The 16,121-nt window shown below is 34.3% G+C and overlaps 1 protein-coding gene across 1 annotated transcript in view; it reads left to right on the top strand.

Annotated features, from left to right (window-relative positions):
• The window catches only part of LOC145307126 (cytoplasmic dynein 1 light intermediate chain 1-like), a 35,806-nt gene extending 20,135 nt beyond the window's left edge, over positions 1–15,671 (top strand). Inside the window, exons 7-19 of the mRNA XM_080149480.1 lie at positions 4,558–4,600; positions 5,059–5,119; positions 5,837–5,913; positions 6,767–6,859; positions 7,379–7,448; positions 7,997–8,079; positions 9,441–9,535; positions 10,156–10,239; positions 10,676–10,732; positions 11,994–12,130; positions 13,332–13,410; positions 14,678–14,751; positions 15,274–15,671. Of these exons, the coding sequence (XP_080005606.1) occupies positions 4,558–4,600; positions 5,059–5,119; positions 5,837–5,913; positions 6,767–6,859; positions 7,379–7,448; positions 7,997–8,079; positions 9,441–9,535; positions 10,156–10,239; positions 10,676–10,732; positions 11,994–12,130; positions 13,332–13,410; positions 14,678–14,751; positions 15,274–15,291 (971 nt within the window). The 3' untranslated portion in view covers positions 15,292–15,671. The remainder of the gene's footprint in view (positions 1–4,557; positions 4,601–5,058; positions 5,120–5,836; positions 5,914–6,766; positions 6,860–7,378; positions 7,449–7,996; positions 8,080–9,440; positions 9,536–10,155; positions 10,240–10,675; positions 10,733–11,993; positions 12,131–13,331; positions 13,411–14,677; positions 14,752–15,273) is intronic.
• Positions 15,672–16,121: the final 450 nt, after the last annotated feature.

Here is a 16,121-nt window from a genome sequence, read left to right as displayed (position 1 = left end):
TTAAAAGTTCAATTTTTGATAAAAATGGACTTGAAAAACTTAAAAGGGGCATTTGCACATGAAAAAACAGAGTTACCAAATTTTATTTATCTAGTCCGGAGCCGTATTTTAACGAAAAACACGGCTCCGGCTCCAGCAAAATATGGCGGCTTTACGGCTCCGAAACACTGATCTTATCCATTAAGATCCCTTTAGAGACACTGAAGAGATTGGGAATCTTCACAAATAATTTGAGCCGTCTATCTTATATAGGAGCCGAGAAAATAAGTTTTAGACAGACAGCGCCAAATTAATCATCCATTGTCACTGATTTAATAACTATATACAGTTGTGCTACTATATGATACTAAAGGGATAAGACAATGGCCGATAAATTGATGTACATCTCAATAGTTAATAAACAAAATTAGTCCTTTTATAGATTACAATTAGTGGTTGAAACTTGAAACATTTAAACACTCAACTTGATGTCTAACCATGAAACTCAATAAAAGTCCCCAAAGTTATTAAGCCAAAGAATAAGAAAACATTATTATAAAACTTTGGGGACTAGTGTGATAAACAGCCTATTGACCCACCTCTCTCTCTGATATGAAACTGAACTATGTTGTATTTTAAAATGTTATCATATGATCAAATAAATGAATAAACAAGGATGATAACATTCAAAAAGTAACGAAGCACAAAATAGATCATAAATAGACAAGAAAAAGAAACATAAAGGGTTGAGTAGGTTGCGCTAAAAATCCGTAAAGGTTGTGAGTTTTAAGTTAAAAACAGTAGTAGAACGATACAAATTTAAGTTAACTTAAATGTCTAGGTATAGTTCTTTTCAATAAGAAATACACATATTTAGTGAATATTATCGTTCTACTTCTATTTTTAAGCCTTAAAACTCACACCTTTACGGATTTTTAGCGCAACCTTCTCCTCACTTTTGTAGAGTTGATATGCTTTCTCAATTGTATCTAACTGTTACAGGAATCCGCATGCCAAGTTTGAAATCGATAGGACAATTCTAACATCTAAATTTACTGTAAAGTCTGTTCGTTATGGACGGCCGAACTGACACTAAATTTTGAAAAGCTTTGCTTTTAAAAATCAATTTTGTACTGTTCACTATTTGTAAACAAGCTCTCATTATGCAGGAATCTAAAGGGATAAGACAATAGCCGATAAAATGATGTACATCCCCAACAATGAAACACAAAATTACCCATTCTGTAGATTATAATTAGTGGTTGAAACGGTTGGACACTCAACTTATCAGCCTATCAAAATTCATTAATTCCCTAAAATTGTTAAGCCATCGAAAAATAAAGCGAAATAAAACTTTGGGGACTAGTGTAATAAACAGTCCAATGTCCCCTCTCTCTCTCTACTTTTTATGACCCTTCTTATCTGTTATTTTTTTTATTGAAAGAAAATATTATTGTATAAAAGTAACAGAATGTCCATCTGTCTATAGGTTCCAAATGATTTCGGCTAACCGCTGAACCAAAAAGGTTCTCCTTTGATCTCAAAGTTCAAGACAATGAGATGCTCTTTACACTAGTGCCCAAAGTTTTATTATAAAGGTATCTTATAGATTGGATTAACAATTTTGGGGACTTTAGTGAATTTTAATTGGTTGTTTCATTAATGTGAGTGTTCAAACATTTCAACCATTACTTTTAATGCGAAGAATGGGTAATTTTGTGTATCATCATTGGGTACGTAATTGTACGTCAATTTATCGGCCATTGTCTAATCCCTTTAGATCCCTGTGTGTTAAAATACAGAACTTAATATTTTTTGAAAAGCTTCGCTTCTGATTTATAGACTAACATACACAAGTGTTTTTTTTAGTAAAAGAATATTTAAGTTAATTCAAAAAAAAGTATGGCTTCAATACCGATAAAAATCCGGTGGATTGGAACCGGTTCTCAACCATACTGAAAAAACATGTATATCATCATTTTATATCCAGTTTTCTACGAATATAAAAAAAAACAGTTTTTCAAGCCCGTGCCTTCGACATCTTGGTGCTAAAAAAACTGGTTTTAATCTTACAATAGTAAATTTTTATATCCGCGGAAAGCTGTTAGTGTTTATAATAAGATGCGATAAAAAACTATTATAGTCTGTAAACGACATACAATTTTGATTGCTTAATCCCATAATGTTATAAAGTATACAGTCATCAGGGATCCTAAGGGATTAGACAATGGACGATAAATTAAAGTGCACATACAATTATGTTAGACAAAATTACATTCTTTACATTAAAATTATTGGTTGAAACCCATCGAGCAAGTTTTAATTAAAGTATCATTAAATTATAACCATAAGAATGGATTTAATTTTTCAATACCTTCTGTAATTTTTTGTGATTATGAAAGCTAAAAATTGAGATAAATAAAATCAATTAACCTGTGCACTTTATAGTTTAGAAATTCGCAAAAAAAACTCGCGTTTGATCCAAGAAATAAATGCGGATTTTGTCTGCCGCAATTTCCTGATACTACAATGAAAAAATGCGGATGTTTCGCGGCTCACCTAACTTGATGTACCCATTTCATAAATTTATCACCCATTGTCTTATCCTTTTAGATTCCTGGGATAAATTTAGAACATGTGTTTATTAGAGTGTTTCACAACATCTCATTGGTGTTTGTAGTCCTGATTCTCTGAAGTTAGGATTCTAAGGTGAATTCTTAAAAAAATTTGCCTCACTAAAATCAGTTTGCCCCACTAAAATCAGTGAGGCTCACTAAAAGTTTATAGGGGATAATTTTGCCTCACTAAAATTTTAGTGGGGCAAACTGATTTTAGTGAGGCAAAAGTTTTTTTAAAAATTCACCTCTGATGCACACAGAGATTGGGAGTGAGAATCCTTTGGTCAATCTTAGATTGGTGAGCTTCGCGCACAGCTGAATGTTACATACAAGCTGACCCGCAATTCTCGTGAATTCTTGAATTTTGATTGGTTTGTTCAAACGTTTCAACCACTTATTTTAAATTACATAGGGGGTAATTTTCTGTTTATCATTGGGGATGATCATCAATTTATTGGCGTAACATGAAGCGCATCCACTCGGTGTCGGGTAGTTGCTTGGTTCGATTCTCGGCCCAATGACCAAAGACATTAATAATGGTTCCCACTGCTGCTATGTCAGATGCGCTACATCAAATATTACGAGTAGGGGAAATGCCTTTGTCCAAAGCAGGTGCAACTCAGAATTATTTGGACACCCTCTAATGTACAGTGTACTTATTCCCAGGGAGGGAGGGGACATTGGGTTGTTTATTACACTAGTCACCAAAGTTTTAAGTTAATATTTTCTTATTTGTTGGCTTAACAACGTAAGGAACTTTTATTAAATTATTAAATATTGATTGGTTTGTTTATTAAGTTGAGTGTACTATACTATTTAACCACTGATTGAAATCTACAGAAGGGATAATTTTGTGTGTCATCACTGGGAGTTTTTTGTTATCTTAAGCTTCAGATAATTTTATAAAATAGGATACCTTGTATGATACGTAATTTAGAATAATATTTGTAATTTTAAACTTAATAAATAAATCATATCTCTATACATCAGAGCTGGATCTTTAAATCATTTTAGTGGTGAGCCAGATCGGGGTGAGCCAACTTTCCACCAATGAGAGCACAGCATTTTATGAAATGCCGCGCTGTGATTGGCTGAAATTCGGCTCACCCCGATCTGGCTCACCACTAAAATGATTTAAAGATCCAGCTCAGATTTATATAGGGAAGGAGGGGTCTTTGAAATTTAGTTTATACAAGTACCCAACGTTTTATTAACACGCTCTCTCTCATTCGTTACGACTTTGGGTACTTACATAATATCTTGATTGGTTGGTTCAATAATGAATAATTTTAATCTACAGAAGGGTAATTTTGTTTCTCGAATTGATTCGAATCCGGTGGATAGGAACCGGTTCTCATCCATACGAAAAAACTATGTCTAGCATCGTATTATATCCAGCTTTCTACGAATATAAAAATGTACAATTATAAGAATAAAACTAGTTTTTATTCCGTGCCTTCGGCACCTCGGGGATATAAAACTGGTTTTAATCTTATAATTATACATTCTATATCAGCGGAAAGCCGTTTATAATACGATGCGAGAAATAACTATTATCATCATTTGGGATGGAAAAACTGCTGCCAATAACTCTACATGTTAGAAATGTGTTCTTTGGAATCTAAACTTGTTTTTAGTAGCCAAGCTACTCTATAATTCACTTTTTCCCAGTAAGATGGCCGTAAGAACTACTCATATACAGAGATCTAAAGGGATAAGACAATGGCCGATAAATTTATGTATATCCTCAATGATAATTGACAAATTTACCCCTTAACCCTTTAAAGCCAATAGGAAAATTCTAACGTGCCTAAACTATCCGCTACTGACGGACCCTAATTATAGAAAAAGCTTCGCGTTTAACAATCTATGACAAAATAATAATAATACACAGAAATGTAGGGACGTGAAGGTTTAGCCGTTTGCGAGATCTTTATGGACTGAAATGTTTTATTTTTAGGAGATTTAACGGCCTCTCAGTACAAGAAGGACTTGCAGGACAGGTAAAATTTCATTTCCAGTATGGCTTCCAAACCGATTAATATACGCTGGATTAGAACCGGTTTTCAGCCATACTAAAAAATTATGTATATCATCGTATTACAGTTATTTTCTACACATATTAAAATAAAAATCATAAAATAAATACCTACCACTTTTGTTAGCCTGGGCCTTCGGACCCTCGGGGATATTAAAACTGGTTTTAATCTTATAATTGTACAGTTTTGTATTGAAGGATGTTGATAATACGATATGAAAAATGATTTGGTTCTCAGCAATACACAAAAATTATGTATAGCATCGTATAACAGAATATTTTCTACGCATAAGTATTAAAATAAAAATCATAAAATGAATATTTTGTTAGCCTGGGCCTTGGGTTCATCGGGGCTAACAAAACTAGTTTGAATTTTTTGATTAGTTGAGTGTTCAATCGTTTCAACCACTAATTTATGTTTAGGAGTCCTGACGAGGCAATGACCAAAAACCTGGGATGCGACATCATCTTTGCTATTACTAAGGTTAGTACTACTAGAGACAGCTAGGGGCACTTGGGATGGAGGTGAGGGGGGGGGGGGGGAGTGAATCCCTACCACCATTTTCAGTTTTAGTTTTTAAAGTAAAAAAAAGTTTTTTTTTGTGGTTTGAGTTTTTCTTCCTATTGGCACTTTCTGACATTAGTCATGTCCGTTCGAACGTCCATCTGTCCATTTGTTACGTTAATCTAGGCAAATTAGAATTGCCTTATCGACTTTAAACTTGGAATGATGATTTCCGTAACAGTTGAGTACAAGATAAAAAAGTGTAGTAACTCTATATTTGAAAAAAATATTGACCAGGGATCTGAAGGGATAAGTCAATGGTCGATAATTTGATGAAAATCCACCAATGATCATACACAAAAATACACTTTCTGTAGATTACAATTGGTGGTTGAAACGTTTGGACACTAAAATTAGTAAACCAACCAATAAGTTAAAACTCCCCAAAGTTATCAAGCCTACGTATAAGAAAACGTTATTATAAAACTTTGGGGTCTAGTGTAATAAACAGTCCAATGTCCTCTCCCTCCCTTATAAGTATGGGTAGATAGTAGACCACTAAATATTATTAACACAGCTACAAAATTATTTCAGGTAGATAGTAGACCATTGAAAATTATTAACACAGCTACAAAATTATTTCAGGTAGATAGTAGACCATTGAAAATTATTAACACAGCTACAAAATTATTTCAGACTGACTGTATGTCAAGCTTGGAAGCAGATTATAATTACAACGAGGAGAAATTTGATTTTATTCAACAAGCCGTCAGGTGAGGGAATTGTCCTACCAAATTAAAACTTTTGGGTATAGTCCCTTTGTGGCAACGCCTCTTAAGGGGCGTTTCATCGTATTTTCACATTAGCTTTTACCCTATTTCTAGCCCTTGTCGGGGGCTCTAACCCTGGAAGCCAATTACCTAACCCTGCAGGGCAACTAATCACCTAACCGAACTTAACCTAAAATAACACATCAAAAGCTACTGTGAAAATACGACGAAACGCCGCCCCTTAAGAGGCGTTGTCACGAAAGGGACTATACCCAAGTATTGTATAGTCAGATTAAGTGAGGGAATTGTCCTAGCAAATTAAAACTTTGAACTGTTTATTTAATGATTTACTCGCAAGTAAAGTTTTAAGTCAGTTGGAACATTTTCCTTATTATACGTAGCACAGGAATTTTATCATCCTTTAAGGATTTTAATGAAAGGAAGACTTTTTATTTTTTTTCAAATTCTTTTTACGTAAATTTTTTTCTAAGGGCGATTTCTCTTGGGAGGGTTGTGGTACCCTCCCCCAAACTAGTAATTAACCATCTCGGGATCTATGAGAAGCTACCCTGTTAAGGAGAACCGGATCGGTTCAGCGGTTAGCGAGATCCTTCGGTACAAGCAAACAAACAGACAGACAGACATCGTTCTACTTTGTATTATTGAGCGAGCCTGTTCTATGTTTCAGCTAAAAGAAGTTTGGGTACTATATACTAATACTTTGGATAATAATAAATCTATTTTTAGAAAATTAAGCCTGGAGTATGGTGCGAGCCTGTTCTATGTTTCAGTTAAAGAAGTTTGGGTACTATATACTAATACTTTGGGTATTAACTATTAATGAATCTATTTTTAGAAAATTGAGCCTGGAGTATGGTGCAAGCCTGTTCTATGTTTCAGTTAAAGAAGATAAAAATTGTGATCTACTTTATAAATATTTAACACATAGGTATGTAGACATTATATATCTTTCTATCTATCTGTTTGTCTGTCTGTCTGTCTGTCTGTCTGTCTGTCTGTCTGTCTGTCTATCTATCTGCTATCTATCTATCTATCTGTCTGTCTATCTGTCTATCTATCTATCTATCTATCTATCTATCTATCTATCTATCTATCTATCTATCTATCTATCTATCTATCTATCTGTATGCCTATATATCTATCTATCTATCTATATCTATCTAACTATCCATCTATAAAAATTGTTATCTACTTTATAAATATCTAACACATAGGTATGTAGACAATATCTATCTCTCTATCTTTCATCTGTCTATCTATCTGTCTGTCTGTCCCAATGATGATACACAAAGCCAACCCTTCAGTAGATTAAAATTACTTGTTTGAAATTTTAGGTATTTTTTTAGAGGGTGAAGAAGATTTTTCAGATGGTGACTTATCTTTGGGGGTTTACCTAAAGTACCTACAATTTCTCCAATAAAATACATGAAAGTAAAATATTTTTCAGGATCTTCAATTTTTCGTTCAACACCCCGGCACTAGTTGTAGAGAGAGACGCGCTCTTCATACCTGCAGGAAATATTATACTCACATACTGAAAAATCATGTATAGCCACATCCCTCATTAGATTAGGGTTGGGTCGAATATCCAGCCATTTTCAATATCCGGCCGGATACCGGATATTGAAACTATCGAGATACAGGATATCCGGATGATTTCTAATGCCAGATATCCGGTTATCCGGTTCATTTCTGGATTTCCGGCGTACAGATATCTGGCCGGATGGGGCTTACAAAACTGGTTTTAATTTTACAAGTTTTCATTTTAATATCCGTGGAAAGCTGTCTATAATAAGCGATCAATAACTATTTGCCTAGAGGAGCATTGTATTTATTACAGAATAGTTTTATGCTATTTTTGTGAAATAAATTATTAGGATGGTTCTTGGCTATTCTACCCTCCACCCCTCCAGGATTCTTTCCAATCAGCCTGACTGACAAAATAAATTGTGGAGTAGATAATGATCGGTCAGAAAATCTTTCAAACAAAAATTAGCCTTTTATCTCAATTAACAGCTGAGAAAATATAAACTGTATGTGACTTCAATATTATTGATAACTAGGATGGGACAGTTTTAGTAAGATAGCAATTTTGTTTGAAAACATCAGAACTTTTTATCCAGATCAGCCATTTGCTGAAGTTATCAGGTTGGTGAATCTTTAGGAATTATACAACTTCCACATGGCTTTTGCAACGTCTATTTGGCTTTTGCAATCATTATATAGATGATGCATCGGTCATAGATTTTGCAATGGCCATTTGGCTTTTGCAATTGCCATATAGCTTATGCAACGTCCATATGGCTTTTGAAACAATGATTTGAATTATGCAACGGCCATATGGCTTTTAAATTAAACAGCCATTTGGATTATGCAAGATTCATATGGCTTATGCAACGGCAATATGGCTTTTGCAACAGTCATATAGATTTTGCAACGGCCATATGGCTTTTAAAACAGCCATTTGGATTATGCAACATTCATATGGCTTATACAACGGCAATATGTCTTTCGCAACGGTCATATAACTTTTGCAACGGTCATATAGCTTTTGCAACGGCTATATGGCTTTTGCCATGGCAATATAGCTTTTGCAACGGTCATATAGCTTTTGCAATTGCCATAAGGCTTTTGCAATTGCCATATGGCTTTTGCAACGTCCATATGGCTTTTGCAACGACCCTATTGCTTTTGAAACAGTCATTTGAATTATGCAACGGCCATATGGCTTTTAAATTTAACAGCCATTTGGATTATGCAAGATTCATATGGCTTTTGCAATGGCAATATAGCTTATGCAACGGCAATATGGCTTTTGCAACGGTCATATATATTTTGCAACGGCCATATGGCTTTTGACTCCCTGTATCATTGAGCATCCTGTCAGTCATGATTCAAAAAATAAAAATTTAATAATTTTTTATTTATAAGTTATTATCTCACTCTATAATTTAAAATGTCCGTCTGTCCATAAGAAACACTTTGGGGTAAACGTGATTTTTTCAGCTCCTATAAAAGATAGACAGCTAAATTTTTAGTGAAGAAACCCATTATATATGCCCATCTAATATATACAATATACATTGTTTTGTCCATCTGTCTGTTATTTGGGGTGCTAGATCAAATCCTAGATTTTTACGTTTTCATGATTTTCTCAACTCCTTTTCAAGATAGAGGAGTCAAATTTTCAGGGATTAGTCAATTTTACATTCTACATATTTTCACATATAGTTTTATAATTTGTCTATAAATTTGTTAGGTTTTCGTGATTATCTCTATTCCTTTTTAGGATTTTGAGATTTTTAAGTTATAAAAGTTGCCTAATTTTAAAGGTTTCTTGATTTCCCTATTTTATCTAGTTTTGTTTTGTATGACACTGTTCTGTATTAATTTTTTCCCAATATCCCTTCATCATTTTTGAGCTTCGCTACTTTTGGATGTTGTCATCCTTGTTTTATAACAATGATTATTTGCTACTTGGGGTTATCACCTTTTTTCTCTAAACTTAGGTCCCCACGGCCCCTGCACAAGAAGTTTGAGCCCCGCATAGAGACTGTGGCAGAGACAGAACAGGAGTTTCTAGCAAGAATTTACCAATATCTAGGTAACTGTTGTTGTGACTCTGGTGACGGGTTCGAATCTCGGCTCAACACCGCATCATATCTTACTAAAGACGTTGAAAATGGTTCCTACTGTTGCTAAATCAGAGCCGCAGTCAGGAATTCATGAGAAAGGTCGTAAAAAACCGAAGACTTGGTTGTCTAGTCTATTACTCAATTAAGCATAAAATACAGCGCATCCACTCATTGTTAGGGAGTTGACAAGTTCGAATCTCAACTCAACACTGCATCATAACTAAAGATGTTGAAAATGGTTCTAATTGTTGCTATGTCAGATGCACAGTTTGGACTTTATGACAAAGTTTGTAAAAAAACGAAGAATTGGTTGTCTATTAGGTGGTACGCTGTTTTGCGACATTAAAAGTAAGAGTAAGGGTAATGTCTTGGCCCAAAACAGGCGCAACGCCTTACCATGCACATTTTGTTGAAAAATAGAGGAAATAATGTAGTTTGTTGGAATATGCAGGGAGGGAGAGGACAATAAAAATGAAATAAAAATCAGTTGAAAATATAAAAAAAATAGTTTCCTTAAAGTAAAATTTGGACATCTATCTACCTTCTTTTCTTTATATCTATCTATTATCTATCTTTCTATCTATGTTAGGAGATGGTATCCAAGATACTACCCCAGATACTACCCCGCAGGGTGTCTTGAAAACTCCAGAACGACGTGCCTACGGGTCTCCAGGTAAAAAGATATCAGTGAGGGAGTGGTGGACATTTATTACACTGGTCCCCAAAAAAACTTTAAAAGGTTTTGTGAATTTTTGTAGAAAACTTTGAAAGGTTTCGTGATTTTTTGTGGCATTTATTGTTAGCAAAGCTACCCCTGATATTTACGACGATATTTGCTGATATTCATAGACCCTATTGAAAGCCGGCAACGCTACTCTATAATTTCCTTTGTCTGTCTGTCCGTCTTTCCATTTTAGAGTTCCATAAAAGGTAGAAAAGTGTTGGGGAGGGGAGATTTTTTTCTAAGGGTAATTTCTCTTTTATAAGAAGCTTCACTGTAAATAATAACTGTATAGGTCCAGTTGTTCTCAAGGTATTAAGCTGCAGACAAACACACAAACAGACATGACAGACATCCTGTTACTTTTATATAAGGAAACTTATTTCAGGTGTCTACTCAGTGGCTAAGAGACCCAGTGTTGTGTCCGGCGGTGTCGGATCTACAGGCATCTTTATATATCCGCTGGATTAGATCCGGTTCTCAGTCATACTATCCGCACAATGGCCGCGGAAAGCTGTCTATAATACTATGCCATATTTTAATAAATAAAACTCAGGGATCTAAAGGGATAAGACAATAGCCGATAAATTGATGTACATCGCCAATGATAATTTATAAAATTACCCCTTCTGTAGATTAAAATTAGTGGTTCACACGTTTGATAATCACTAAAGTCCCCAAAGTTGTTAAGCCAACGAATAAGAAAACGTTATTATAAAACTTTGAGGACTGGTGTAATAATCAGCCTAGTGTCACCTCTTTCTCTGCTTACAGACAGACAGCCAGACACAGTGAGAGAAGCTTAAATAAAAGAAGTTTATGTGGGGCAGGGGGATACCTAAATTCAGTAGTAACCCCCCCCGGCCCCGCCCCCCCCCCCCCCCCCCGACAGAACTCTATGAACCCTTTCCTGCCTAGCCGCAGCGCTCGGCTCCCTAGCCTATAACATAACCTAACCTAAAATAGTTGTTCGTTGTCGGGTGGGGGGGGGGGGACTCAAATTTTCAAAATTGAAAAAAAAAGAGGAGAACGCCCTAAATTCTCTAGTATGGTGAAGATATTTCCCCCCCGTTAAAAATTAGTTTAAAACCATCTCTGGGCTTATGAGAAGATTCACTGTAAAGAAGAACCAAATCAATTTAGTAGTCTAAAGGTTTCAAATTAAAATCAGTCAGACAGATGGACGGACTGACAGACAGACACACCAATAAACAGACAGACAATTAGACAGATATACATAAAAATAGATGGACAGTGGACACGCATATAAACAGACAGATAGATTGACAGACAGAAAGGAAAATATTTAGATAGACGGACAGACAGACAGACCAATAAACAGACGGACAGACAAATTGATTAACAGATTGATAAACAGACAGATAGGTAGACAGACAGGAATTCAGAAAGGAAGATTGATAAATAGTTGGACAGAAGGACAGACAGATGGATAGTCAGATTGATAAACAGACAATTGGATAGATATAAAGAAGAGCAGACAGATATACAGACAAACAGATGGACAGACAGATGTATAGACAGACAGATGGACAGAAAGATGTATAGACAGACAGATGGACAGAAAAGCAGATTGACAGATTGAAAGACTGACAGATGAACAGACAAACATACCAATCAACAGACATACAGCTAGACAGACTTAAACTCTATGATTTATCTGGTATTTAAAGATTTCTCCGCCATAGGGCTACCGCCGCTAACCGCCGGGGGTAGCGTGGTTGGTAGCACCAGTGACGGTGCTATATCAAACTTTTTCCATGCGCTGCTTAACAAGAAATCTGGGGCGGCTGGCAATTTTAGACATCAAATTGAGCAGGCACAGGTATCTAGCTATCTATTTCTATCTATCTTTACTAGCACGGGTATCTAGCTATCTCTTTCTATCTATATATATATCCATAGAGTCATTCATACATTTATAATTCCATCTATACATTCATCAATCCTTTAATCTATCTGTTTGTCGATCTTACTATGTATCTATTTATCCATCCATTTATCCGTTCATTCATCCATCCATTCATCTATTCACCATTAATCTATCTATCCATCCATTCATCCATCCATCAATTCATCCGTCCATCCATCTACTAATCCATTAATCTATCTATCCATCCATTCATGAATCCATCCATTCATGAATCCATCCATCCATCCATCTATTCATCCATTAATCTATCTAACAATCTATCTATCCATTCATTCATGAATCCATCCATCCATCCATCCATCCATCCATCCATGAATCTATCCATCCATCCATATATCCATTCATATATCTATCAATCTATTTATCGTTTTATATATCTACCTATCCATCCATTCATCTATTTATCCATCTATCTATCTATTTGTCTATCTATCTATCTATCTATCTATCTATCTATCTATCTATCTATCTATCTATCTATCTATCTATCTATCTATCTATCTATCTATCTATCTATCTATCTATCTATCTATCTATCTATCTATCTATCTATCTATCTATCTATCTATCTATCTATCTATCTATCTATCTATCTATCTATCTATCTATCTATCTATCTATCTATCTATCTATCTATCTATCTATCTATCTATCTATCTATCTATCTATCTACCTATCTATCTATCTATCTATCTATCTATCTATCTATCTATCTATCTATCTATCTATCTATCTATCTATCTATCTATCTATCTATCTATCTATCTATCTATCTATCTATCTATCTATCTATCTATCTATCTATCTATCTATCTATCTATCTATCTATCTATCTATCTATCTATCTATCTATCTATCTATCTATCTATCTATCTATCTATCTATCTATCTATCTATCTATCTATCTATCTATCTATCTATCTATCTATCTATCTATCTATCTATCTATCTATCTATCTATCTATCTATCTATCTATCTATCTATCTATCTATCTATCTATCTATCTATCTATCTATCTATCTATCTATCTATCTATCTATCTATCTATCTATCTATCTATCTATATATCCATTAATCTATCTATCTATCCAGAGAGGTGAAGAGCTAGATCCTGAGGCAGAGAAAACTGACGCAGAGAAATGTATTGAGTTGGAAAATTCTATTGGTTCAGGTATGCTCCAAAGTTGGCAAAAATCCGGTTTTTTCTAGAAAAGTCCGGTTTTAACAAGTTAAATCATGGAAAAAACCAGAATTTTCTAAAAATCATAGTACACACTGACGCAGATAAATATATTGAGTTGGCAAAATTCAGGTATGCTTTATTATTTCCAAAATTGGCAAAAATCCAGGTTTTTCTAGAAAAGTCCGCAGACAATTGAAAAGTCCGGTTTTAACCGGTGAAATCGTGGAAAAAAAACAGAATTTTCAACAACAACAAAAACATAGGTAGTACACGCAGTTTTAAACAAAAAAGACTTATTTTTAGAAATTAACATTTTATTAGGAAAAAAAATATAAAGAAGCCTTTTTTGTTGTAAACTCTAATATCTTTATGCTGTGTGTACAGGCGTTTTAGGAAAAAATAAAAAGTTTCTTCAGAAAAAAATAGTAATTTAGGACCTTTTTGGAGGCGAAAACAGCATTTTCTTCAGTGTGGACTTTTGCTCTGGATTTTTGTTGGTGGTTAAAATTGCAAAAAACCACGTGGTTCTAACTGCCCTGGACTTTTCTTGTCAACCCTGGTTATTTCAGTTGTTTGGAGGGTGAAGGGTTCGAATCTTGGCCCAACACCGCGTCATAACTAAGACGTTGAAAGGGTTTCCAAGATGTGCGATATTGATAGTTAGAAATCCCTTGATATGAAAGCGAAAAATTTTAAAGCCTATCTTAGGAGGCATGTTAGAATTGTCCTTTTGGTGTCAAACTTTTCAAAAAGATAAAGGATCAATTATTTTTGGATGAAAGCTGAATTTGAATACCAATATATGTACATAATCCTAGATCCTCTGTTTTGAAGGTCCTGATAACGTGATCCCCCACATTTTCAATTTAGTTTTTTAATTTTTTATTGGGGGGGGAGGGTGATTTTATCTAGGGGTGATTTCTCTTTTGAGGGTTGTGGTACCCTCCCCCAAAATAGTTATAAATCTTTCCAGGGGAAGCTACCCTGTGTATGAGAACCAGGAGTTGGTAATGCAATCCTTCGGTACAAACAGACAGACATCCTGTTACTTTATTAAAAGGATATGGACTCTACGAAACTTAAACTAGTTCGATGGAATTATTATTACTTGAATCTCTTATCCTAATAATGTGAAACTTGTAGCGGGCTAAAATAACGTCCCACCCCCTTATGAAATGTCACTAGAGGCCTTTAGGGGCGTAGCCGCTAGTATTGTAAATTCTACATCAATTACATCTACATGTTCTTGTTTTAGATGTGTCTATGAGCCGAGGCACAGTGGGTATCACCATTCTACCACAGCATGATCTATCTATACATAAGTCACAGGTATATCTATCTACCTATCTTTCTTTATCTATCTATAGTTGATTTGAATAGTCTATTATATGATCTGTCTATACATAAGTCATAGGTATATCTATCTATCTATCTATAGTTGATATAAATATTCTATAATATGATCTATTTAAACATATAAGTCACAGGTATATCTATCTACAGTGGGTATGACCATTCTACCACAGCATGATCTATCTATACATAAGTCACAGGTATATATATCTATCCATCTATCTTTCATTTTCTTTATCTGTCTATCTATCTATCTATCTATCCATCTATCCATCTATCCATCTATCTATCTATCTATCTATATATATATATCTATATATCTATCTATCTATCTATCTATCTATCCATCTATCCAACTATCATAAGTCACAGGTATATCTATCTATCTATCTACTATCTATCTATCCAACTATCATAAGTTACAGGTATGTCTATCTATCCATCTATCTATCTAACTAACTAACTAACAGATAATCAATGAATTAATTTTATTTTCAGAGTCCTGAGAGAATCTAAAGAAAAGCCAGATCTGATATACTAAAATATATACATGAAAAAACAAGTATTGAAAAATATAAAAAGAAATTCTTATAGTCATTAGTCAACTAAACCAGAGATGAATATCCAACGATAACCTAAATATTTATGATCAAATTTGAAGAAGATAAGAATGCAGGAACCCTTTAATATTAGTTATTTCTCGCATTGTATTATTAAAAGCTTTCCGCGGATATAAAATGTACAATTATAAGATTAAAACCAGTTTTTTTATATTTGTAGAAAACTGGAAATAATATGATGCTATACATAGTTTTTTCGTATGGATAAAAACCGGTTCTAATCCACTGGATATTAATCGGTTTCTAATGAATACGAGAATAGTTATTTCTCGCATCGTATCATAAACGGCTTTCCGCTGATATAGAATGTACAATTAAAAGATTAAAACTAGTTACCGGCTAAAAAAAACTGGTTTTAATCTTTTGATTGTACATTTTTATATTCGTAGAAAGCTGGATATAATACGATGCTAGACATAGTTTTTTCGTATGGATGAGAACCGGTTCCTATCCACCGGATTCGAATGAATACGAGAAAAAAAATTATTTTAACTTCATTAGAAATCCATCAAACTTTTAGAGGCCTTTGTTTTGGAGATCTAAAGGTTCATACAAACAAAAGGGATAACGGGAATAAAAAATATGTTGTTGGGGGGGGGGGGGGGATTAAGAGAAATGAAACATTATTTCCATTTTCTCCCCTCCTTAGTGAAATAAAAAACAAAAATAATGTGTTCTGAAAATATTTTTCCATTTTCCCCCTTCCTTGCTGGAAAAAAACCAGGA

The sequence above is a fragment of the Acartia tonsa genome, chromosome 15 (genome assembly GCF_053477335.1).
Source record: "Acartia tonsa isolate MP-2025a chromosome 15, ASM5347733v1, whole genome shotgun sequence".
Lineage (NCBI taxonomy): Eukaryota > Metazoa > Arthropoda > Copepoda > Calanoida > Acartiidae > Acartia > Acartia tonsa.
Note: the sequence above shows the minus strand (reverse complement) of the source record. Positions and strands in the feature narration are given on the sequence as shown.